This window comes from Haliaeetus albicilla, chromosome 11 (assembly GCF_947461875.1).
Source record: "Haliaeetus albicilla chromosome 11, bHalAlb1.1, whole genome shotgun sequence".
Taxonomy (NCBI): domain Eukaryota; kingdom Metazoa; phylum Chordata; class Aves; order Accipitriformes; family Accipitridae; genus Haliaeetus; species Haliaeetus albicilla.
In genome coordinates this window covers 23301202-23328021 of record NC_091493.1, presented here as the reverse complement: position 1 = coordinate 23328021, position 26820 = coordinate 23301202, and the positions used below count along the sequence as shown (strand labels likewise).

Genomic DNA, 26820 nt, shown 5'->3' with positions numbered 1-26820 from the left:
GTGATCATAGCACTGCAATTAAAATCTTCATTCACTGAAGCTACTAAAATACAGGTTACTAAGTAGTAATCTGGAGCACTCATGCAATGAGATGCAGTGCCCATTTCTAGTAAGCTACTGATCAGAGCAGAGACTGATCCAAGTTCCCCCAGCATCTGAAAGCAGCCTAGTACTGTACAGGAAATGAGCAAGTGGTTCTAGACAGCTCCTGTGGGCTAACTGCTCAGGAACATTCTCCAGCTTTTAGGTTCTCTTTCCAGAGAAAGAACAGACATGCTTATAAGGTGGCAAAAGAAGTCTTGTCTACTAGTGCCCAATGAAGTAGCGATTCTGAAACAGTGACTCTGGATTGTTTTTAAATTAGATGTCTTATTAAGTATCTTAGTAAATTTGCATATCTTACTCATGATAGATTGTGATATCACAGTTTTCTCAATTTGGGAAAGCACTCACAAATTTATTTAATTCATTAACATTATATATATAACAGAACACTGAATTTTGAATTAGTTACTGCTATTTCCATGATGATGTGGTTTAAACATTAAAATTTTAAAACTTTACTTTGAAAAGTCCCACAGTGTGTTTTCTAGGAGCGTTGTTTTGAAAAACTCCAGGAACAGATAATCTTGTTGCCACAGAATTGAGGAACTATAGGAAAATGTGCTTTCTTAGAACACGTACTTTGCTATTCCTCACAACACAAGAGAAGATAGTAAGTTACATACTGCTCAATCAATTACCTTCAACTTCTCCTCCAGAAGAAGCAATTTTTGAGAGACTTAAATATGTTGTTCCTACTACGTCATTTTTTGTAAGACGATCCCTACAAAAAGAAAAGAAGAAAGATTTTATTTAAATATAATGCTGGTCATCCTACACAGAAGCAAGCCACCAGTGACTAAATGCACTCCAAGATGGTGTACACACATTTTGTATCACCTGGAATGCTTTAACATTACTAACACAGATGGTAATGGCTACTTACAAAAGTGGGCTGTATCATGAAGAAGTCACCTGACTTTTACAGTATCACCTAAATAGCAATAGTGCTCACTGCACAAAATTAACAATACTCCCATGTTACACTAATCAGGTCTCTTGTAAAGAAACCATAAAGGAAGATACTTAAACACTTGCCTAAATACTTTCATAAACTGTAAAAATACCTGACATCTATAGAACCAGACTTTTCTTCACTTAATATAATTTACCTTTTTACCTTTCTTCCCTTAATATAATTTACCTTGCCTAGTACTTTGATTAAGTCGTAACTCACCAGTCAACAACTGCAAGTTTTATTTTCTCACACATCGAGGGAAACTGAAAAAAAACCCACAATTAAAATAAAATAGCCCATTACTTATTTCACCTCTGTAACATTAACGCCTCGAGTTCCAAAAAGATGACTGTTTTCTACAGAAACAAGAAAAAAAAACCTGACCTTGATTTGAAGATAAATAATTTGATTCCACTCTGGATTAGCATTTTTCTCAATTATATGTGTGCAAGCCTGCAAAAAATGAAATCAATTATACAGCACATCAAAAATACAACAGACAAAAAAGCATATACTAGCTATGATTTAGGATAAATCACATTCTGTTTGGTAAGATGAGGGGTAGTAGTTAATGATGAATCCCAAGTGCTTTATGCTGTGATGAGCCAGTAGTTTTCAATTGGTAAATATTGCTAAACCAATCTGCATGTGCAACATTAATGACTACTGGAGGGAAAATAAAATTTTGAAATGGTGTTTAAACCTGAGACTGGAGTTACTCTACAAGAAAGAAGCTTGTTATTTCCACTAGCTACAATTTAATGTGCTTTCACACTAGTACTGATGTCTTTTATCACAGCAGAGAAATGAGACTAAGGAATGACTCCATTCCAGTTTGCTTTATGCAGATTTTAGAGTAGATAAAGGGAGAGCCTATATGATTTGCTAGTCATGTCTACTGGAGATCCTGTACATTACTGGGTGTGGCAACCTGACTATATAACATAATAAAGGACTGATGTTTTTCTTCTTAAAGAAAAAAAAAGATTGGCTAGCAATGAATATAGGTTGTGCAATTGTGCTTCAACTCAAATTTGGTATTCTAAGGAACACATTAGTAATAAAATGTACAAATGCTGTTAACCTGTCCAGAAAAATCTGCACCATCAGTTACAAAAAGCAATCAGGAACAACCAGTAGTCAAGGAATCTGGCATCCATCAGTTCCTAGCAGTCATGCATTCCTTTTATTAGTCATCAGCTTTACACCCATTCTGCTGTACCTTGTAGTTTGTCTTCATTTTATGAAGTGAACTTTAGGGCTAATGCTTTTTTATTTCCATAATTTCAGTAAACATAAAAATTTATATTGGCATACAAAATCTGTTCTCAGGACTATGATTAGAATGCAAAGATTCAGATATTTACTAAATTACCTTTTTCCCAGCAAAAGAAACTTCTACAAATGGATCTACCAGGTTTTTCTTGTCTGCTTCTCCTCCAAATATTTCCTTTACGGTCTGTGCAAAAGCATCATCCACTGGAGAGGTGTCAAAGAAGAAATTAAGGTTTATGCTTTTTTATTATTATTTTATTTATTTTTTCAGCCTAAATAATAAATTGTCCATGGCAATCCCACCAAAATCAACCAGCTTACAGATCTAGGTAGGGTGAAGTTTAATCTGATAACAAAATTCTGAACAATGTTGCTGGTAAAAATGGAGAATTTAGTCTTAAGAGCAATTTCAAGAATATAAATTTTTGAAATATCATAAGGAGTGTTGATGTGCTCCTGAATTTAGAGGCATAGTGGTATTTGAAAAACATTATGCATGTACCCATAGACATTGTCATTTGTTGTCACAGATATAGGTGAGAAATTATGCTAAGAAGGGATAAAAGCCACCTATGTTCTATCAGAAAACACATATGGCATATAACGAGAGAAATAGCCTTTGTCTCAGCAATATAGGGTTGACACAAGTAAAATCTCACTAAACAAATTAAGGTCAAACTGGTTACAAGCTCCCCTGCCCTCCAAGGCTGTTTATTTAAGCTTATGGTGTGCAATTTGCAGCCCATGAACTGCATGCAGCTTCTGGGATACAGCCACTTCCTAGTTACTTATTTCCTATGGCCACTCAGGAGCAGGTTGCTAGCAATACAGACTGCCTTGGCCATCACAGCAGCGGCTGACTGATTTCAGCAGTCCTGTGGCCTTTCCCCCATTGCAAAATAGCTGCAGCTATGAGCACCTGTGAAGAAGAATTAACAGACTGCTGGAAAGAGGGAGGTGCAGGGGGCCATCAGCAGTATTACTTATCTTCTAGGATCTAAATGGCCTTGAAAAAGAGGGCTGCAGGGAACCAGCTTTCTGATAACCTCTTGAAAGTGGTCAGGGATTGGGATCCAACAGGAAGTTGACACATGCACTGTATACTTGAGCTAGACATGCACAGAACATCCAGTTTACCTGCACATCAACTGTACTTGAATGTTACGTACTTGCATGTAGCTTCTGCAACTGGAGAATGGCTAATGAAGATGACCCTTTCCCACTACCAGAAGCTGTGTGGCCGACTCAGCAACAGATGAGCATTACTAATCTAATGGGTAACACATTAAATTATGCATTACAAGAATTAAGTAGACTTACTGAGCATTACCAAAGGACTTGAAATGGGCTACTTAAGCCATCACAGAATTATTGGCTCAAGTAACAATGTAGAACATTCAAGATGTTTTATGTTCAAGGAATGTTTTTGAACAGCTAATGCAAATATTTCAGATAGTAATCAAATACACTGATGGACAAGTAGTAAGAAGATACGTACTTTGAGGAATGTCCTCAGCTCTGTAGATTTTGAGAAGGAAAGTGACCCATCGAAGTGCAATTCCAGCAGGTAATAACAGATTGCTCTCCACATCATCGCTTTCATTATCTCTTTCCCTTTTTTCAACCTGTTGGGAGATACAGTGGTACATAGTATCTGGTACATAAGAAAGACAGAGTAATGTACAGAATTAAGGTGATTAGTTAAACTGGTGCCCACAATACTCTTCAGATAGAAGACTGTTGTCAGTTTAATTATAAAGAATGAGATTTTATCAAATTATCAAGCCACAAAAATTAATTCTATCTAAACTATTTTATTTACATTTTTATCTCTAAAGTACTCAATAGCAGGAGCCCATTATAATCACACTTTTAACATCATCATCATCAGATGATTATGATTTTGGCACTTGTACAATGCCAACTTCATGCAATTTTCATACTCCTCTCAAGATGAATATTGTTGTAAGGTATCTTACTGCAATTAGAAAATGCATACAACTCTGATATAATTTACCAGAACTTACTGCTTCCTCCTTTAAAAACAAATACGAAATAACAAATTTCACCATAACTAGACATATCCTTGTGATTTCAAGAATCATGAGGATAGCAGAAAGGAAGAGTTAACATGGAAAAAGAAGATCTTCCATGGTTCTGGGGACCATATTATGTTTAACTAAGGAGTAGCAGTATGCAAAAAATCTCAGGCAGGCAGAACAGCAGAACTTAATGGTCACAACAATTGACCAACAATGGTCAAGTAAGAAAAATGCCACACAGAAAAGAGAGCCTGTTTTTACCTTGACAGAACAGCAGACAGTTAAGGACTGGATTGTTAAAACTACCTACTGCTTTCATATGCATCAAATTACATATGCTTAACTTGTAATTATTGATAGGTCTGATTTTCACCTGGCAAATATTTGGAGCTTTCTGGTACTCAGGTTTCTCTATGGGCTTGTCTACATTACATAGTAGTGAAAACATTCCTGACTTAGTCCTGGAACTGGTATCAATATGTTGCTCAGCCTGATTAGCTATGCTAAGGAGAATTAGATATTAGCTTGCATGCAACACCAGGCTAATACATCTCCACTTTTTCTAGGATGTGAAGAAGTATCTACAAATGGTAGATCAAAACACCCAGAGCTGGTCCAGAGGTTGCTTAATTGGACAGGATAACAAAATAAGCTTTGAGTTACCCACCTACTACTGGATACCCTTGAAACAACTTGTAAATCTTGTCTTACTTTTAAATACTGCTCACAGAGTGAATTACACAGTATTAAAAAAATTTTGGGGGGACATGAATAAATATCCGTGGGGTGGAGAGGGGAAGAAAAACATTTAAATGAAACTTACTGGTGGCTCATCTCCAGTTCCCAGGACAAACATGCTGACTTTCATATAGCCTTTAGCTCCTGAATTTGTATCTTCAGGATCACTCAGCAAAAGCCATTTTCTCATGACTGCATGGCCTAAAATAAAACAAACACCACCACGCACCCCCAGTAATAACCATTACAAAATGGCAGAAATCATAAAATCAAAGTCAACTGTTCCAAAAGCATACTTTATCCTAAAGCTTATTACTTTAAAAATTTATTCTGTCCTAGACAGGTCTCAATAGTGCCATTCAAAACAAGAAATCTAGTGGTGTTTAAATGTTGTGGCATACTAATTCAGGGACATACTTATCAAATATTTTTGCATTATTTTTCACATTTTAGGTCTTTGATACCAAAACTAATATCCAAATTTTAGGTGCTTGTACTTCATCTTGAAACCACTAAAAAGAATTATATATTGTTGGATTTTTTAAAGTTAAAGCAGAAATCTCAAATAACTTTCCATTAACTTTCTTCTTTTACTTTAGAAATTTAATGAAATGTTTCAAGTTTCAAGCTAGGAAAGAAGCTCGGAAGTAACTGTTACTTACCAGGCTCATCATAAACATAGCCAATGTCAATCTGAAATAAAGATCAAAGGCATTACCTCTGAAGAAATACCAAAACAGAGAAATGCTAGGGCAACTCCCCTCAATCTTCCATGAGTACTACTACATTGTTCTCTTTACACAAACAAAAGAAAGTTTACATAGCATATTCTTGGGAGGACGAAGAGAAAATGCCTTACATTGAAAAATGAGGGATTTTGAATGGATACAGCAGCCAAGAAGAAAATGCAAGAAAAGATGTATTAGAACTAACAGCTGTAGTTGCTTTCTTCTTTCCTCAGATTCCCAGCTTTTTCATTTATCAGAGACAGAAGAGGGGGGCTAGCTTAGTGCTTCTTGAATTCCTTACGTTTCCCCATTATTTTATGTTCAGACAGGCTTTTCAGAACTCTTTTGTTTCTATTTCCTGCTCAACATCTCATCCTCCAGTTCCAGAAATGAAGTTTGTTTTTTCATTAATAATTTCCTTTTTCTTCTATTAAGATCACAGGCAGTTTTCGCCCCCACTGTGTCAAATCTGGACAAGACTGCACATATACCATGATTGTATTCATTGTATCAGATTTCAGACATGTTCAGGAAGGTAAGTATGTTTGCTCATCGCAGTTGGGGCTAGTATTCCTTGCAGATAAAGTCTGAAAGGGTGATTTTCTAGAGAGAATTACCCTTGGAGTTTTCTCCTGGAATGTGTGCCTGCAGCAACAGAAAGTACCTGAAAGACATGCTGTCACCTGCTTAGTGAATGATCAATCCTCCACAGAGCAATATACCGCTGTCTGAATCACTAGAAATTACATAGGTAATAAGCAGTGAGAAGCAAAAGCAACCAGCTTTGTGGCAGAAACTGCTTCATTTAGAAAAGAGCACTCTTCCACACTTGCATATTTTGTGTGAAAAGCTGGTCTAGAGACCTAATGAATTTATGCAGTACAAAATAAGCAAACAGAAAATACAGTGAACACTGATACTAGAAATGTTATAATATGGGATCCCAGTAGCCATTACAACTGTCATGTGAATTCTTTGTATTGCTTTAGGAATATCTTCAACAGGCAGATGTCTACCTCCCAATATTGACTATAACAAATACAAATAAAGACAATCTCACTAATATCATCAGAACCACAGAAATTACTTTAACTAAGAGACTTTTCCACAATCTCTGTTACTTAACAAACTTCTGACCAATGGAATATCTTTGCACATCACTTGAGAATGTGTATCTTTATGCTGCCACACATATCACTATTCTGCCTATTATCTATCTAATAAAATTATCTCTTCAAACCCTACCTCATACCAAATAATCACCCTGATACCTTTTGAGGAAAAAACTTACCTTTTGGTAAATATTTTTTTCTCTTGGATGCAAGTTAGAGAACTTGGTATATAAAACATACAATTTTCTGTAACAATAATATTCTACTCAAATAAGAAAAATGTTTACTAGTGCTTTGAGCAAATGGTCTCTAGCATGAGAAGACATCATCAGGTAATTCTTTGGCCCCATGCTGAAGTAGTATAAATTTCAACATTTAAAACAAGTACTTAAAAAAATTCTCATTTTATTTAATTTAGTCAAGATATGGAAGTTGTTTCATACCCACCTTAAATTCTCCCATTAGAGAGTCTGCTCGTAGAGAATAAGAATCGTACACCTAAAAAGACAGACAAGCGTGAAACAGCAATGTTCCTAAACATCACAGTGAAATGGTCAGACAATACTATATGCATCCAGCAGCCTTTTGAACATGCATCATTTTTCCTTACCCGAATACTAATTGTTTCATCAAGCAACTCTAAAGGAGTCATGTGGACATTGTAGAAAAATATCTGTTAAGGTAGAAACAAACAAAAAACCTGTCTCAAAATGACAAACATAATTCTCTTAACAGAAGATGCAGAAACATTAATTTAAGAGGCTTGTGAAGCATGTCTGCTACAGAACTTTTACTCTGCCTCCTTGCTGGACACATAATAATTTATGCAGAATAAAAAACTAAATTTAGTAAATAGTACAAAATAGACAAAAGACAGTCACAACTTCAATTTGAATGAATGCAGTAGGCATAGCTGTGCTGCAGACTTTCAGCACTGCCCTTGCTCCTTGCTCCGCACTTCACATTTTCCTCAGGGGAACAACTTTGGGAATTACAAAGGCTGTTCATTTTCCAGGACATTCAATCCTGGTCTAGCCGTCTCTGTTGTAGCTGTCAAAAAAGCCTTGTTTAGGGCTATTGGTGATAGTGATTGTAATGATTTGCATCTTTGAAATTCAAGGCCACAGGAATAAATCTGATAGTTTGACAGTATGAAGGTACTTGTTTTATTAATAATACATGCCTCACTAAGTTTGGTTGTTGAGCCCAGCTACACTCCAGTCAGTACTTTATCCAACAAAAGGGAAAGGTACATAAACATGGTCCCTCCTATCGCATTTTTAGCCTAGTCTGGATACTGAGACTGCCTAGGAATTGATTCAATACAAGATGCAACTGGCTTTCTCCTTTCCCTGTTTTTTACCACTGCTTCATAAATCTTGACTGTTACTTACAGCTTAGTTCAAGTCTCTGAGTTTTATATCTTCCTTGGTTTTGTCTGTATGTGTTAAAACATGCTTGCCACCCAGTTCCAAAATTTTCTGATTTTTCCACACACATCCAGGTAATGAGAGTTATCTGTCAGCATTCTCTCTGTTAAGCTTAAGCTTTGCAACATTAGTCTTCCAGACATGGGATCATTCTTGTGTCCCTTATATGGCTTTGAATTCTCTGCTGTATTTCAGTGTGTTTGTTGTACAGATCCCTTCTGGACAAAGAAATCTAGTTGTGCTTTTACAAATCATGGGTAGCAAGGCAATGACATTTCCAGATTCTGTGTGGCAGTCTTACTGACCCAAAGCATTACATTGAAAGCTCATCTGCACACACCATAGAGGTCTATAATGATTCCTAATTAATTTTTCTGTGATTTTATAGCCTGGACACAACTATTCAAAGTCATTGTTATGTCACATGGCCAACTGTATCAAAGAACATGTTCCAAACATCTCAGCTGAAGTTTGACTTCCTTCTAGATAGCTTTATCTACTAAGACTGCCAGCAATAGAGATGTGCTTATTGATGTGAATACATAAAGAAAGGGACTGGGAACTGCAAAATGTGTATTAGCCATAATTACCCTTAAATATTAGCATATTCTTATTCACTGATGATAATGAAAGCTGTAATAACTATTTTTCTACATGTGATAGCATCCACATTTCAGCTACAGTGTTCTTATGCCACTTACTTCATCAAAATATGGGTTGTTCCCTCTTTTGATTCTTGTTCGGTGTGTCTGACCACAAACATGAACTTTGACTACTGGTTTTATGTTATTTCCAGGCAACTGACGACCTTCAATGACTCTAACACGAATCTGAAAAAAAATATAATTCAAATATTTGTATTAATACATTCCCTATATTATCTATCATCCTGGTGACAACAATTTCTTACACCAAAAAGGTTAGCCAACACCTGAAGTTGCTGGCAGCTATGGGCCGACAGACATTTCAAACTTAATTATGATAGCAACTATAATTTTACTTGAATTTTACAGGACAAGTTGGGGATAATTATTTCAGTAAAAAATTTTTCACTTGCTTTTACTACTTATTTTTAAAGCTGCTATTGTAGTTTGAAATCTATACAACTATACAATAAATAAGGTTCATCTAGATTTCAGTCAGAACTTTGCAAAATTGGACATCACTGTAACAGGCAAATTTGAAGAATACTTTTGAAATACAGGCTTTCAAATGAAGACGATAATTGTCTCTACAGTGCATTAGATTTGCACAATCTGACATTAAATTATACTCAGGCTATGTGAAAAGAACAATGTGATGCCAGGCAGAAAAAGAGAACCTGCAACATTTAATAAATCTATTACCTGGAAATCTTGTGGTTTGTTAGAAAGGATTCTCCGTGTTTTCTTTCCTTTGGTGATGCGTTTAGCTAGCTGGGCTTCCTTCGTGCCACTTGGAACTGTTGGTGTGATACCACCAACTGGACCATCCAAGCCATCCTCATAACCTCCATCATCTTCTCCATCTCATACAGTAAAAAAACAGTGCAATTAATAAACAAATAGTACAGCTTGATGTTAAAGTTATAGGAGTAAGAGTCTGATATCCAAGAGTTCCACTGAAATTGTATTATTATCTCATTTCAACAATTTTTTTTGCTAACCACATGCTTACAACTGCTTTTGAAAGCTAGTCATTTTAGCGTGCTTAAGAACAAATTTATATCCTAACCAAACTAAGTGTAGATCTGTCCCTCTTCAGGATGGAGAGTATCTAATACAATTCCCATACACTTTCTTGAACCGATTGAAATTTTAGCAAAAAACAGTTCAGCTGTAATTGTCACCAGACTAGTTCACAATTCACCAGCAGTGATTAATTTTATTCCAGTTGAAGCTGTTTCCCAGCAGCAAGACTAGGCTATAGCATATCATTGGTTTTTACTTCAGAATCTTGAAAACTTGAAGACATTTAAGGTATGCCATCCAAACTAAAACTCTGAATCCTCCTCCACAGCATTTAACTGTGGAACAAGTTAAAGTTTCTTAGTAAACCTCTTTGACAGTTCTGAAATCACAATACCTCTGTGGAAGACTGTTCTACAACCACATGATACTACAATACTGGATCACACAGTGAGATTCCAGTATTGCAAAACAGGATCCGTAAATATCTAGTGTGTCACTCCCTTGTGTTTCCAGCTTCTTTTCTTAACTAAAGGACAATGACTATGGTAAAATCTACAGGAAGAACAAGCTGCGTCTCTGATGGTTAGCATTAACAGAATGTTTGTTAACTTTATGAATTAGTTTGCCAACACAGGGTGATGAGCACTTTGCATAATGAAGTCCTCAGTCCTCTCCTTCTAAGAGATGTATAAAACACAGAGATTGACATACCATGTATTTTCTAACTGGAAGATCCCACTTCCCTAACATCTCTCAAAATCCATCTGCCTGGGTGGATCCATGCAACTGATTGATTAGACACTTAGCACTTAATTTTTAATTTCTGAAACTGAGCTGTAGCAATCTCAGCTGGGGAGGTGATTTCATTTAATGGGAAACAGGTATTTACAATCATTAACTAAGCTGTGTTTGATAACTTGCACTGAAATAATTTTCATGCAGTTGCTGGATACTAGCAAAAAAACCTGCCATGTTTTATTTTACCTGTATTACCTTATAGTCAAGTACATTTTAAAAAAGCTATCAAAATAATCTCATAGAAGTCAATTTGCATTTTTAGCCTTCAGCATTTCTATAAAACATTTCTATAAAATTATTTTGAAGTGTAGAAATTTAACACATGGCTTTTGTGTTTGCATTACCTATCCTTCCACTCCCTAAGAACAACTCTCAGTAAAGTCAGTGGAATCAAAATTTCCTCCCAGAAGACTCCTCATTTCAATTTTTTCCTTCTTATGTTATTATCTATCAGCAGATAATGGTCAAACTGATTTATTTCTCCTCAAACATATAACATTTGTAACAGTTACTTCTTTCTGCACAAACACAGCCTGGATATTAGGGTAATTATTTGCCCATCAACTGCAAAAACCTGTTGTTACTTCACAGTTCTTTTAAGAGTCTGGAAAAACAGAGGATCTCAAAAACACTCTCAGCAAAAGCCTGGTTAATATGATATATAGAGACCAAAGAATATTCCCTGCTGATCACAGTATTTCATAGGCTAGTCAAATATCAACCCTAATATAAGATACAACAGTGTCTTTCAAAACTTACTTATTCTACAGGAAAAAAAAAGTTTAACAATTTAAGAAAATCTTTTCACAAAGCTCCCTGACATTCAAAGTAGCAGAATATATTTTTCTAAAAATATGGCTTCCCTGTTTTTTGGTTAGCTCTAGCAGGTAACTGCTGTTTCTTTGAGCGCTCAAAAACCTTTCTTTCCTGAACAAAAGCCATTTTGAAAAGCTTTTAAGCAACATCATTCTTTTGTAACCTGATTCCACTGGAGAGAATGATGTTAAAAACCATTTTATGTCAGGAAATGCCAATTTTCTTCCTAGCTGTAGTTCTGAATCATCCTTAATTTCTTTAAAATCACTATCTGGCAGTCTTGACATGCTTGCTTCTGGTTACATTTTTTCTGATGAATAATGCTTGTTGAATCACTTACCTTAAATATCTCCATGATCTTTTAACAATAATGTTCTGAGAAAAGACTGAAATACCTTCTTGTGTACTGGTCCCTCCTGGATCATTTGGATTTGCAGGTCCAGCTGGTGGCTCATATCCTACTACCAAATCAATTGTTGCCTATAGAGAAATACACATTTTTTTATGTAGCATACAGTATTCACAACAATTGATTTAAAGCAGTAAGTTGTTCATGAACAGTGTTAGAACATGAACAATAAAGATTACACAATTTGCAGCTAATGGAATAGGCTCTAAAACAATATCTAACAAATGGAATCACTGTGTTTATATTTAGAAAAATCTGTCACAATACAAGTATATAAGGTGTTCTACAAATGTTAATTTATTTAGTTCCACAATATTCATGACAGACTGGGTGACACCCTAAATTTGCAGACGGAAAAACAAAGGCAGTGAGAAATAACACTATCTGATGAACAATGTAACGAGTCTGAATCATAAGTAAAATTTCCTATCTGGCTCTTCTAATTGCTTGTTCATACCTCCATCCTAGAAGAAACACTATGACATTTTTTATTCTAATTATAGAATTGCCTTTTTTGTGCTTCACTGTGGTTTTGGATTATTGAACAATCCATTATTATTCCTAGTTGCCACAGTAACATGAGGAGTCAGCAAAAAAAGACCAACCCTGTGACCGACTAACCATGATATTAAACTAGAGATGATGAGATACTGAAATTACCCTTAAAGTCTCTTATTATTAAGTGTACTAGAATGCACTATGAAGTGCCTTAACAGCTAGACTGCACAAACACAGTAAGGTCCCACTTCTAGAAACCACTTAATTAATAACTAATAAACTGTTAAATTTAAACATGTGCTAAACCAAGTTAAGCAAGTTCTTGTGTAACTTTCTGAACTGAGCTAGCAGTGAACATGTACATGATTTGTGCTTTCTAGAATCAGTGCTATGACCCATGTGGATATTAGAAAGAAGACAGCAAAAAAGTACATATGGGAACGCCATCTGGTACTTAGGAAAAAGCTCTTTTTCAACATCAGGCTGATTTCCATGCATACTCTGTGGCCCATAATATTTATAACATATATATATAGATACATAATACATACACAGAAAACAATTTCTCTAACTTAAAGGATATTAAACAAACTCAGATGGTATAGACATAACCATATCTTGTTATAAATTTCCTCTGTCTGGAGCTTTTGCTACAAAATTCCAAGCATTTAATTTATAAAGTAAAAATAACTTGAAAATATTTTTGTTTCACTATTAGCCCTGTTGCTGGAGCATTTTGATCAAGAATGCAGTAAAATAAGGAAATGAAAGCCACTCACTCCAGTTTCTTGTCCCCTTTCATTTAGCAGAGGTATGAGTTTGAAGGGAAAAGATCTGCTTTGGTTACCTACAAGATCCTTAAGTGCTACAGATGCACTGCCAATTAATCTGAAATGAAGTAAAAACCATTATTAGAATGCAAGTATACATCAAACAGAAGTTTCCTTTTGTCTTTTGCTAGTGTCTGTTAGTTGACCAAATAACTCCAGCCATGACTTGAAAACCCAAGACACAACAAAAGATCATTGCAAATGTTATCTAATGATTGTATACTGCTAATTTGTATTTTCTGTTTCACTGCACTTAAATGTGCTGGTGTTCTTTACAGAAGACACAGCTTTAAGCTAAAAGAGGTTAAAAACCTAAATTCAAATAAATTATATGTGTATTTTTGAAAATAATCTTCTGTATAACTTTCAACAACCATGTCACTTGTTTCAGCCACTGAATTCTCATTGCTAAACTAAAGGATGTAACACTTTTTTCCCCTATATAGCTTTGCAAACTCTCAGATAAGAAGTAATGTATAAAAGCTAGATATGACACAGAGACACAAAACCACATACACAGATCTCTGTAATGAATACAATGAAGCAGAACAAATGTAATCAATGTGCTTACTAGAGCCTTCACAAAATTAATCTTCTTGCCCATACTCTACATTTTGGAATAGGTTCATATCCTTGCCTCTAAATTCTCAGAATGTTTCGATATGGCTCTAGAGAGGCCTACCAAAGGATACCCAGGGGATCTGACATGATGCAGTAGACTCTCCTGAGCTCCTTCTGCCTACTTTGGGACTGCATCTGTCATGCCCATTCTCTTCAAAAAAGTGAAAACTGCATGCACTTTTAACCTGAGAAACTTCTCCTAGGCAGAGTTTCTAACAGTGTGGCTGGCATTGGTCTCATGATATCTGGCACTGTATTTTGTTCCCATAGTATGTAATAGCAGTTCACTCCCATACTGAAGTAGATTATTGGAATAACTGAGATTTTTGCCAGTGAAAAAACCCTAAGATAATTTCACCCTGTAAATATTACAAAGAACATGTCTTACAAACAAAATACCAGCTTTGCTGCCAAAGCAGAAAAAAGATCTGTACGCAGAGGACATAACTGAGGTCCCTTTAAATATATTATATTGCTTTTTCATGGAGAAGCTAAGGATGCAAGGGCACTTTTTGACATGGAACTACTCTCAGGTGCTATGTCATGAGAACATAATTTACTTTTTGCAAACTACATTAGGAAAGGTAAGTATAAAACATTAATTTCCTGCAAATATACACTCCAGGTATTACACATTACAACTTTTGTTTAGCTGTGCACAAAAAATAACTACACTTTCTGTTTGAATGATCTGTTAGAATTACTTTGGTGCTGTCACCTCCTCAGTCAACTCTGCTTTCCCAGTTCATCTCACTCCTCCAATTCCAGTTGTCTTTTTGATAGTTTTGACTCACTACTCAAACCTTTCACTTCTGCCCCCCAAATTGCCAGAGGACAGTAATATTCCAGCTATGCCTCACATATTCGTCACACAGAGGGGATGGGCTAGATGTGAAAAGCAGTTTAAGATCAGGCCATGCTGCAGAGGAAATGCATGAAGCTGTTCTAACCTTTAAGATGACCATAACTGAAACTCTGATGCCATTTCTAACACCTGCCTCTCCTCCCTTTACTGAATGGACACCTGTATTCAGTATTGTAGTCTTGATCCAGTGTCCTTTAAAAAACTATTGAAATACACCTAGTTATTTCAGTGAGCATTAGATTAACCATAGGTACATTTTCACTTTTTACAAATTGTTGCAGAGCTGGGCGTTAGCTGAAACACTGACTCTACACATTTCTCAACTTTAGGGAGCTTAAGAAGCAATTTCTCCTGTTATGCAATCAAAATTGCATTCAACCCACAAGACAAACCTAGATTTGGAACATTAGGTATACATGCAGTGGTCTTATTTATCCCTCTAACTGTAGTATTATTTCACATTGCTTATGATGTGATGTAGCAAATCTAGACACTAAAGAGTAAAGTCTACCTAGCTCAGGAAACAACAGCAGATGGTCTCTCTTAAACAGAAAGAGGGTTTATTTTTTCCCCTGTGGCTTCAACATTCCAAAAATTGGGGCTATACAAAAGTCAAGCAAGTCTGACATTACACACCAAAGAGAACATCTCCCTCTATATTTGACCAAACTTTTCTATGTAAAGAGCAGGTGCCATGCAGACAGACACTGATACTGTTCAACAGTCAAAGAAAAGCAGAAAAGGTTCATTCCATAACGATTGCAAATCCCAAAGCAGTTAAGAGAGAAAAATATTGGGTAGCTTAATGCATTTTTCTCTTTATTACATAGCCTTAACATGGTAATAGCTTTGAAAGCAAGTATAATATAAGCAAATGGCAAACTATTCCTACAACTTCATTTACACAACTGCATACTGAGAGAAACCAACTCCTCTTCCCTCTTCTTCCTTCAATGCAAAATGAATCAATAAAAACTTTCAATTCCAAATATTCTTATTTTCCCCAAATCCTTCAGTCGTGACTATGCCTTCCTTACCATTTGAGAATAACAGAGAGAAACATACATAGTTTGAGGTATCACAGAAGGGAAAAACCCAACAAGACTACCCAAAACCAGCTAGGCCAAATCTGATTCTGGAGAAAGGCAAAGAAAATCTTCTATGCACATTTGTAGAAAAATTTTGTAGACTTGCTCTTTTGATTTGATATGAGCTGGAGTGACTTACATTAACTCCAAAAAGAACTTCAGTTCAGAAGTCACGCAGTCTCAAATCATCTGGATGACTTTCAGCAACCACACCCACCTATCTGGTGATATTAACTCAAGAACAGCTGTTCAACAGTAGTGCTTTTGAAATTTTCCAGTGTAAATTTCCATTTCTACATCCTCATCTGTCCTGTGCAAACGATAACTGTGTACAGATTTGAATACACAGTAATTGTTTTTAAAATTCTGACAACCTTCAGAAGACTGAAGAGGGAGTCAGTTACATAGACTACTTGTTTGTTACTAGTTGCCCCTAAAGTCCTTTGTTTCCCCCTCCTTTAACAGGTTGGGCAACAATAGTCTCCAGTATTTTTCCACTCTAGCAAGAGTAAGAAATCTAATATTCACCCTATACACTACCTTAGCCTACTTCTAAGCTTTAGGTAGTTAGTCTTTTGCCTTCCCCAGAGTGGTCCTGTTTACTGGATTTGGGATGTTTCAACCCTCCCTTCGCAGAACCACACAACTGATGAGTTTGGAAGGGACCACTCAAGATCATCTAGTCCAACCCCTCTGCTCAAGCAGAGTCAGCTAGAACAGGTTGCCCAGGACAATGTCCAGTTGGGTTTTGATCATACAGCTACTCAACAGCTGAAGTAATATTTTCAAATGTAACAAGGAATGCCTCAAGGTCATCACTAAGTCTCATCTTTGTCACTTACACAGGTCTTGGAGAAAGCCTTTTTCCTGAGATGCTTCTCTCATGTCTCTAATCTTTGGGCTAAGTTGGGTAAACCAAGTCAGCCAAGTCAGCAGCAGCTGTTGTGACAACACGTCCATTAATGGTTCATGGCTGTTTAATGCTTTGCTGCAAGGTCTGCTGCTATACTTGCTTCTGATATGTAACTAGAGCCCCAGTTCTCTGCACGACTACTGTGAAGTTGCTGCATTCCTCTGAACTCTGAAGACTTTCTACCTTCAGGCAGGATTCCCTCTGAAGTCATAACCTTCAAGGTGACAAGAAGTCCTTTCTTTCCAGCACAGCTGAAAAGACGTTGCCACCTATTCATCCTCAAAGGACACTGCTCTTTGCTGGAGCTCTTTCAGCTTTCTTCCTCTTCCCTAGGCAGACAACACTCGCCCGTTTAATTCCAGATCACACTGGTCTCTTTGCCACCATCAAGTGGGATAGTTTCTGCTTTTGGAATACCTCAGTACATCCTCTGACATTTTGTTCATCGGCTCTTTTGGCAGTAGATAGCAAATGAGTATTGGCTTCTTAACTCTGCTTGAGTACCTTTTTTGCCATCCCCAAGACTTGTATGTGTATAGTGCCCAGTCAGCCAGGTCTCTTAAACTTTTCCAACTTTGCAGAAGTAAAGCAAAAAACCTGTCCTGCCACAAGCAGTTTAAACATTCTGGTCTACCACTGAATAAGATACCAAAGATAAATGCAAAGACCGTGGATTTTAAACCACTTCAAATCAGTACTAGGCCTATGATACTTTCCACCCCTGTAATCAAAGGGAAATACTTAGTTTATCAGCATGAAATCAATGAACTACTGATGACCAACTATTAAACACAGTGTTGCGTTTGTGCCAAAGCTAATTAATCCGTTAGCGCTGTGGTTAGCACTTCCTGTTAGCTGCCCAAATAACCAAGAGAAGTGAAACTTCACACCCTTCTCTGGATCAGGAAATGCTAACTCACAGTACCAACCATTTTATTACTCCTCCTCTGTTTGAAGTTAGCAATTTATACTAAATTCTTTAGCATATCATGTCCTCCAGCTGCTTACATGCTACTTCTACTGGAAGCCCAGTGATTTTAATCCCCTGAGAGTCAAGCATTTAAATCCTTTTGACTTATTTTTAAGGGTTTATTTTGGCAGGGGTTTATTTTCGCAGATGTTTATATTGATTATTCTCATCACCAAACTTGATCCCACACTGCAGTTATAATTGCTACACTCAACCTTTCTCAGTGTATATGTACCATTACAGATTCTATGCTACAAGACCCAACACCCACCTTCTGTTATTTGTGCTGTGTTTTGAATTTTTATTAAGAGCAAACCAACTATTTTTATCTTCTTTAGTTATTTGATAATACTCTTTGCAAGAAAAAACTCTAAAAAAGAAACAAAGCACGGGTACTATTTTGTGCAAGGCAGAAAACCTCAAAACTGAATCATAACCAGGCTGGACCTTGCATACAACATATGCATGGAAAATGTGCAACTATGCACAGCCACACTGACGCAGAAAAGAATCCACACAAAACGGTACAGCTGTAGGAGGATTCAAACAATCTAGAAGTTATTTAACTATGGAAAATACTTAAACATGATTAAATAATTTGCTGCACTGTTCATTTGTGGCTGCATTTTTCTGCTTGAGAAAAGGGTGCGCCCAATCTGTTTTTCCTCTGTGTCGCTAGGTTACTAACTATGCAAAGAACATGGGGAAACACATAATCCCAACTCTCTTTCAAACAGAATGAAAATCACTTCATTCAGACACGACTAACTTCCTGTTAACATTTTTTTTCTTAACTTCACAGGGACAACTGAACTGGGTTTTTTTTTTCGTTTGTTTGGGTTTTTTTAACTGCATAAAGATTTGTGTTCTGAGAGTTTGAAGTCTTTCTACTAACAGTATTAGACATAATAGAAAACAGATGTGTTCTCTTTTCAAACATCTTCATGCTGGAAAATCTAGCTAAGCATGGATCATATGAGTCCTCTCTAGTTTATTCCTATGATGGTCTGTCTGCATACATGTCAGTGTGGTTTGCTTTATTTATCTTTTCCATTGACTGTGTCTTTTTACCATGAAGAGCACTCATTTAATCTATCTACAAAAGTTTAGTGATCCTGTAAATGAAGCAGTAAATTCTATCTCCAGGAAAAAAAGAAACAGAAAAATATTCAAATGTTCTTTCAGGTTTGATTTCTAAATGCCAAAGCAATGAGTTAAGTGTTTTGGCACAGTGTAAAAACAGAGTAACATCCACTGTGCTCCTCCTCCTGCGTCAGTATAAGAATGGGCTAGATCAACAGCTATGTTAAGTTTCTAGGAGTTGTAACAAATCATGGGTTATATTGCAATCTTCTGCTGTGTTGTTCTAGAGGGGAGTATGAGTTCTGTAGTTACCTCTTAGGTGCAGCAACAGACCAGGTGCCCAGAAGTAGTTAGGAGTAGCACTGCATGGAGCAGCAGAGTGTGTATTGGCTAGGAGCTTTGTGAGTGAGCAGCCAGAGAGAGAGCTGGGTTGAGAAACACATTGTTCTGCTTCTAGCCTACACTGCAGCAAAGAACTGTGGCAGAATGTTTGAGCAAAAGTTGTATCTACCTTGAAGATAACAACAGCAATCCCCATTGCTTATTTTCCTCCAGAAGAGAGAAAATAAAGCCAAAGCCATGGTGTAGTTTCTTCTCAGCGCTCTTTCTCAGGCAACACAGTCCCATAGATGTACCCTTTACACTCAAAAACTAAATCCCAATTCAATCTAGACTTTAAAGTAAAATATATAAAAACATGAACCTCTAAAGGAAAGATTATTGATTTATACTCAGATCCCACTTAGCTGAAACACCAGATACACCTCCCAGGTTAATGGGTCCACTCATGAATAATGTCAAAAGCACATGGCAAACCCTGGGTTTCTGAAATAATGTGCCTTTACCTCTGAAAGACTTCAGTTAACCACATCAAATTTACAAGTAAAAATTATTACAATATTGTCCAGCCCTCTCTCCATTCTCCCCGCCCCCCCCCCCCCCTTTTTTAAACTGTCATTATAATAGCTCTCAGTAGTAAGGACCTTAGGTAGGCCTTGTACTCCATCTTTGAGTGTCATTTGCACACTCTTCCACCAAGCATCTTTTTGGAATGCTGCAGCACTGCAGGCATGTATCTAACTATAGACTTTTTCTTAAGTATTAAAGAGGATACTGTGAAAGAATAGCAAAACTGGGATATGGCAGTCCTAAATCTCTCTCAAACTCAGTATTAGTCAATAGAATCAGTAACTCTACAGAAACACAGGTTATGCATACATGCATGCTAATATATGAGAAACTTACTCCATGGTCTCTCTTTCATATGCTCCTTTGTCTAAATGTGAATGTTCGTTAATACCAAATCTCTTCTGCTGTTACAGTGCTTTGTGTCTTTAAACGAAATCCAAGATGACATTTCCTATTATCTTGTTACAGTCAGGAAGCCTGCTCATGTGTCCCACTTCTCACCCCCTTATCCTATTTCCCTGCCAACAGCCCTTCCAAACACATCACATGCTGCAAATATGTGGCAGTTATTGAGGATTTATTTTCAAAGAGCATTACTTGGAAGGTTTTGCTCTATCTTTGGTATGGACTACACATATTTTTGCACAGCTCCATACATGGAAGTTACTTTCCCAAAGAATTTTACTGGTTCATTTTTTAAATTGTATGCAGAATAAGTAAGTGGTGCATAAACCAGTGCATAAACCCAAGCAAAACAAACAGGCATTTGCACAAGCTGGGGGTTAAGCGCTACAAATATGAGTCCAGATGATATTTACAAATACAGTTTGAAAAAAACCAACACATGCCTTCTTAGCTTTGAGCCCATGTACAGAGTGAAACATTTTAGGGGCTTCAGATAAGCACTTTCCTTTATTTTCTGATATGTTATAAAATCCATCACAACATTCTGATTACTGGCAAGCTTTCCTGTATCAAGTTCTGTGATTTCTGGGATTTCCCTAAAGCCAGAGGCATGCAACATATTCCTGCTTTACTGACCTACAGAAATCTCAAGAATGAGAGATCTGAGGGCATCGGCTTGACTCAGAGTGATTTTATGACAGAGCTGTTGGGAGTATTGTAAAAACCTGAATTCACATATTGGGAGGAGGCAGAAAGTAATAAAGAAAAGCTAACAATGGAAGTGGACTACTATCAATAAATATGAATGTATGCCTAGCTCAATGTCACAAAATATCCAAACTTGCCACACAAAAAAAAAAAAAGGAAAGAAGATGATAACATACTCCCTTTCAAAATAGCAACAGCCAACACTACTTGGCATTTACAGAAAAGAGGGAGCATGGGAGTGCAGCGAACAGAGAAATAGATCCTTGTTTAAAAGCTAGGACTTTATACAAAGAATCAGGAAAATGGCATCTAATTTTTCACAAGCTGTTGTTTTTTCTGCACAGATTAAAAGAAATATCTCTGAATAATGCTTGTCCAAATGTATCTATTCACCTTTTTAGACAAAAATCCTATGATTTAAGCAGAGATAGGCAGAAGATCTTAACCACTGTGGGACAGCTAAAGATTAAACACATTGATGAAGCTTTATCTTATGTATGTTAAGAAAGAACTGCTAGACTTTGCCAGAGCTTTTAGTACAAGCATGTTTCAACACAAAACAATACACTCTATCCCTGCTGTAGATTATCTAAAAGAAAAGCTTTCCAATTAGCTTGCTGCCACCCAAGACCTTACCCTTTTCCTGCAGGTGATTTCAAGGACCAGGTTTATTTCTGTGTGATGAGTCATAAAATAAATGGCATGCAGAACACAAAAGGTTGCTAACAATTTCAACTGGTAATTTATGTCTTCTTCGTTGAAATGATCTGCATGCATTGCTTTAAAGTATCCTGTACATCTACAATTCTGATATTAAATTAAAGCTTAAATCCTACAAAATTCTAGATACTTTTTTTTTTAAATCTCTATCATCTTATGTTCAGAACCACATAAAATTTGTTAGAGTCTGTGTTATGTATTTGTTTCATCACAAATACAGCAGGAACTTCAAAGTCCAGGTCAAAATGACAAAAAGCGCCCTCCAGCTTTACTAAAGTTTATATAGTATACTTTTTAATAGAATGTGAATTGAATTCTAGTGCTCCCACATATACCATTTTAATTTTTCATGGCGACAATTTTTAAATTTTTTTCAATGGCCACAGTCAAAAGATCCTATCAACTCAATTCACAGGAACAAATCTATTCTTATTAAAAAAAAAGTTTGAAAAATACAAAGATTACTCTTAAAAATTAGTTGAACAAGACACCTTAATTACTTTTATGTTTGCTTATTACATGTTCCTGTTCTGTAGGAGTATAAACCTACAAAAAATGTTTAAATGCCAACATGGGACACCTGACAGCATTTCAGTACTCTACAACTTTTTATAATGTCATCTCCTTTTATATAAGATAGAAGCCTCAATTCAAGGTGGCTCCTTTCTCAGTGTCTTCAACAGCACGACTAAACTAAAAAAAAAAAAAAAAAAAAAAATTTAGAGAAAATCATACACTCGTGCATCTTTTCTGCTGTAATTACTTCATGCGTAGAAAATCTAGACATGTTTGTCATTTTTTAGTTGACGGAGATCTATTTGGTTTGTGTGATATCCTTCCAGGCACACATAGATATAGCTACTGTTTGTTATCTTCAGTTCTCTAAAATTAATAATAAAACCTGATTTTGTCAAAACTAAATCTAAGCATCTTACTACTACATGAAGAAGTTTTTGGCTGAGCACTGAGGAATCAACAAACAACTGCACAAATGAAACTGTCTTTTAGCCTCTCACAAATGAAAAAAAAAAAAGACCATACACAAAAAGATCTGCAGCCTTAGATCCCATGATACTTGATTTTTAGATATCTGAAAAATGCAGAACCCAATTTTAGGTATCTAGGTGCTGTACATACTGCACTGGTAGAGTTTAGACTTTTAGAGTAGGATTCAAGCCTATCCACATGCACTAACAGTACTAACCGACCAGAAATGGTGCAGGAGGGAAAGAGCCTTAAATTCCTGCATGTTAGGGGCATCATGAAAATGGGTGTTTCTATCTACTGCAGACCTAAACTCTAAATCCTTTACTGATAGTAGGAGTCTCTGCCTTTCCTTTCCAAGAAATGAATGTCAGAAAAGGCAATTCTCAGTGGCCTCCCACCCCATTTTTATAAGTCTCAAGTCCTCTAAGGAATGGGAAGCTAGATATCCATTTTCTTCTTCTGCTGAGGTTATTCAATTTACTTTCCACAGAAGACTCTCTTAATACCAAACTACATATTTTCTTTAAAAAAACCCAACAAACCAAAACAAAAACACCAAACGAAGAAAAAATCCTCAATCCATTTTTAAACAATGTTTTTAAAATATAACCAGAAGAGGAGGTAGCAGCAGCATTGGTAATCGTCCATATATGCAACAAGCCTGAGGTTTGTAACACTCGACCAACAACTGCAGACAGATTCATTTCCCTGCTCAGTGTGAGAGAATTTACTCTCACACCTGACACTGAAAAAGAGTTCTGCAAGCTGATCTTGGGGAAGTTACTTTTGTTTTCAGGTTCAAGCTTTTTAATGACCATGCAGAGAACTCATAATTCATTGGGCCAGGAATAGTACAGTAGGAACATGACATTTCATAGACCCCCCTTGCAAGGACACTCAAGACAACAGAAACCCAGATTCCATTCCCAAGACAGTTTTTGTATTTTATTCAACATACTTATCCTGATGACTAAGTCAGTCTTCTAGGAGATGAGTCTAGGACTTCAATCCCTCCAGACAAGATAGAAAATTGAACTTAGGCTTCCCCTCTTCCTAGGCAAGACTTAAAGAAGTGACGTAAAACAGAGCCTCTCAGGGAGATTTTTAAAGATGGTTAAGGGCTTTAACTGCATTTTGTAATTTTTGATGGTTTGTGTTAGCTGTGCTCTGAGAATGCCAATTACGAGTTCTTCAGAACTACTTTCTGGACACTTATTATGTATAGTAGTCTTGGGTACTGCCCTGCATCATTCTGCAAGATGACAACCTGCACCATGTATCTGTAATGGCATAAATCTAGTTACACAAGGACCTTTATTACAAGTGAAATATGGCAGCTGTGGTTTTCAAATTACAGTAATAGGTGAAGGGATGTATATTTTACCCAAATTCTGCTTTAAATGCCTAAAATAGTCCTTGAATTTAGCTTCAGCATGTCTAAAATTAAGCATAAAAAGAAAGCTGACACTGTGCTTCAAAGTAACAATCCAACTGGTGAGGGATGGAAAGCCCACTGGCTTATAGGCTACAAGTAGGTGTTACATCAGAAACCATCTAATTGCATCCATTGTTTCTCTACAGCAACTATCAGTTCCATTTTTTCCCTGCACTTCTGTATTGAAAGTTGTGCTTAATACTGGAAAAAAAAAGAGAACATACTTGTTTTGTCCAATTGTTTCAAAATCCTTCACAATAATTGTCAGGGAAGATGAATTATCCAAAGCAATTCCTTTCAAGTCAAATTCAAGAATCTGAACAAAAAAACAGAGCAAACCCAAATTATAATTACAAGTCATGTGTAAATTAATTAACAGCAGAGTAGCATATACAACAAAATTATTTAGAAATAAATTTTGCTTTTAGTGAGAGACAGACCAGACCAGCTTCCATTTGCAAAAACAAAGTTAAAAATCTGGGAACATGCTCATAGCACATTCTTGATTTGCTAGTTACTACTAACAACAACAGAAAAAGAACTAGATTGTTTAATACTGAGCCATAACCTCTTTTGCAGTTCTACATTCTTACACTAACATAAGTATTTTCTTATCATTTATAAGATCTGATACTATTCCCCTGCAATACTGGTTGAAGTCAGCTGCTGTTGAATTTAGACAAATATTTGTAGGTTCCCTTTCTTTATACTCCTAATTACAAAATGTAAGAATAACCTTTAACTTTCATTTCTGGTTGTGAAAAAACACTACTAAGAAAACATTTTCCCAAAGGAAAACATTACTGAAGATGCAAAATAGGACCAGTCCTACAAATAAACCATGAGGAACTTCAGTACATGATTCATTCTAGTTCTGTAGGGTTTTCTCCTAGTATGTAATAAAGGATCCAGTTATGTTCCCATACATGTGGCTAAGCAATGGCTAAATATCATTTGGTCCAAAGTAAGAGGGAACAAAACTAGGCCACAAACTCACCAGATATCCATCTACTTTTACCTAAAAGCATTACTTAATGAATTGAAACACAAGGTGCAAGATGAATCCATTCACCTGCATTTACTAACACCTTGAAAGAACACATCAGTAGTTCCTGTTCCTAACTGATATTCACAACTGTAGAAATCGACTTACCAATTTTACAAGCATTTTGTCTTAAAAAAGACCAAGAACTGATTTTAAAAAAAATTACCTCATTCCAAACAGGATTAAGTTCACTGTCAATTTTCTTTGTTTTCTTTTTTTCATCTGCAAATACAAACAAAGTGTGATTATCTGTTTTTGCTAAAGCACTACACAAATATCATAGTTTTTCCTTTCACTTTTCAAAAGAATGTGAGCTTTAAACCAAATGTTCCAATTCTTTTTGCCTCTTCCAGTAGCTGCACATTTTACAATCAAAATATCTCCCAGGCAATTTTAGTAGTTGAGGCTTTTTATTCTGTTTCGTTTAAGCATAGCTAGATGTATTCCCAAAAAGCAAAATTAATGTTTACGTTTCTCAACCTTTTATGACCCTTGACTGCAACTTCAGTAATGATGCAAGAAGACAGACTAGAAGACCTGAATTCATCAAACCAAACAGTAACCTCAAAGTGATGAACTTCAGTAGAAAAGAAAATGTGTTACACATTTACCATATCTGAGTTACAAAATACTTGTGTTTAGCTCTGAAGTAAAATCACTTGGGGAAAAAAATCTTAAGAAGGTATGCTTACAGTGTCAGCACTTTCTGCTTTAAATGAGCAAATATTAGCAGAAATACATATGCATACAAGAGGAATTGCAGTCCTTCCTGAAAAAAAAATGGTTTCCAGAGGTTATGCAGATCATTTCACTGACATTTACTGTAGCCTAAAAATTACAATTTTTCCATACTTCACAGTAAAATTTGCATTTGGTTAACCTACAAATCATGGGAGTGTGGGGCGTGGTGTAAATTATATCTAGCGTGGCATTTGAATTCAAGTTCCTTCTCCTGAGAGGAATAATACAACTCAAGTGTTGCAGAGGCCCTTTGCAGGCTCCCCTCACCTACTAAAAAAGGAAACAAAATTCTGTTCTTAAAACAGGTTCAAAGAAAGTAACATGCCACGGCTTTATTTTTACTTTTTAGTTGCACTATACGTATACAGCTCCAATGGAGAACAAGTCTTGACATGACACTCAGTAGCACAAAAGAACACTGGCAAACACGCAGCTGTCTAAAGAGAAATTATACAGTGATAACAAGTGAGTATATTTAAGTACAGGCAGTAAACTAACTGCTGATCTATAAAATGCTCAGCCACCACAAGAAGGCTAAGTTTCAGATGCTCTCCTTGTATTTAATGACTACAGTACAGGTAATAGCATTTTTATTATTTGCAAGTCATGGCTATACTTTGCCAGGAAAACACTGCAAAGGCGTGGGAAGCAAGAGTAAAGATAGGCCACACGGGCTAGTTCATATATCCACTATTCAAGCAGTAGACTGTGGTGGCTCTTTTTATTGTATGAGAGGGGGATGTACTGAAAGAAAAAAAGTCAGCCCATACGGCAAATTGCGAGAACTGACTCACATTTATGTAACAGGAATTGTCTACAATTTATACAGGATATTGACTCATATCGTACCACAAAGGAAAGAGCATTCATAACATACCATGCTGTGGACTTGCATTTTGCAGAACAAGGAACTAATTAACATGG

At 36.3% G+C, this 26820-nt stretch overlaps 1 protein-coding gene across 1 annotated transcript in view; it reads right to left on the bottom strand.

Annotated features, from left to right (window-relative positions):
* MYOF (myoferlin) overlaps positions 1 to 26820 on the bottom strand; it is a 72658-nt gene that overhangs the window by 40994 nt on the left and 4844 nt on the right. Inside the window, exons 2-16 of the mRNA XM_069796642.1 lie at positions 25322 to 25377; positions 24335 to 24426; positions 13356 to 13464; positions 12065 to 12149; positions 9732 to 9892; positions 9087 to 9215; positions 7566 to 7628; positions 7403 to 7453; positions 5778 to 5808; positions 5201 to 5316; positions 3834 to 3960; positions 2436 to 2539; positions 1445 to 1513; positions 1280 to 1323; positions 744 to 826 (exon numbers count right to left, since the gene is read on the bottom strand). Of these exons, the coding sequence (XP_069652743.1) occupies positions 744 to 826; positions 1280 to 1323; positions 1445 to 1513; positions 2436 to 2539; positions 3834 to 3960; positions 5201 to 5316; positions 5778 to 5808; positions 7403 to 7453; positions 7566 to 7628; positions 9087 to 9215; positions 9732 to 9892; positions 12065 to 12149; positions 13356 to 13464; positions 24335 to 24426; positions 25322 to 25377 (1320 nt within the window). The remainder of the gene's footprint in view (positions 1 to 743; positions 827 to 1279; positions 1324 to 1444; positions 1514 to 2435; positions 2540 to 3833; positions 3961 to 5200; positions 5317 to 5777; positions 5809 to 7402; positions 7454 to 7565; positions 7629 to 9086; positions 9216 to 9731; positions 9893 to 12064; positions 12150 to 13355; positions 13465 to 24334; positions 24427 to 25321; positions 25378 to 26820) is intronic.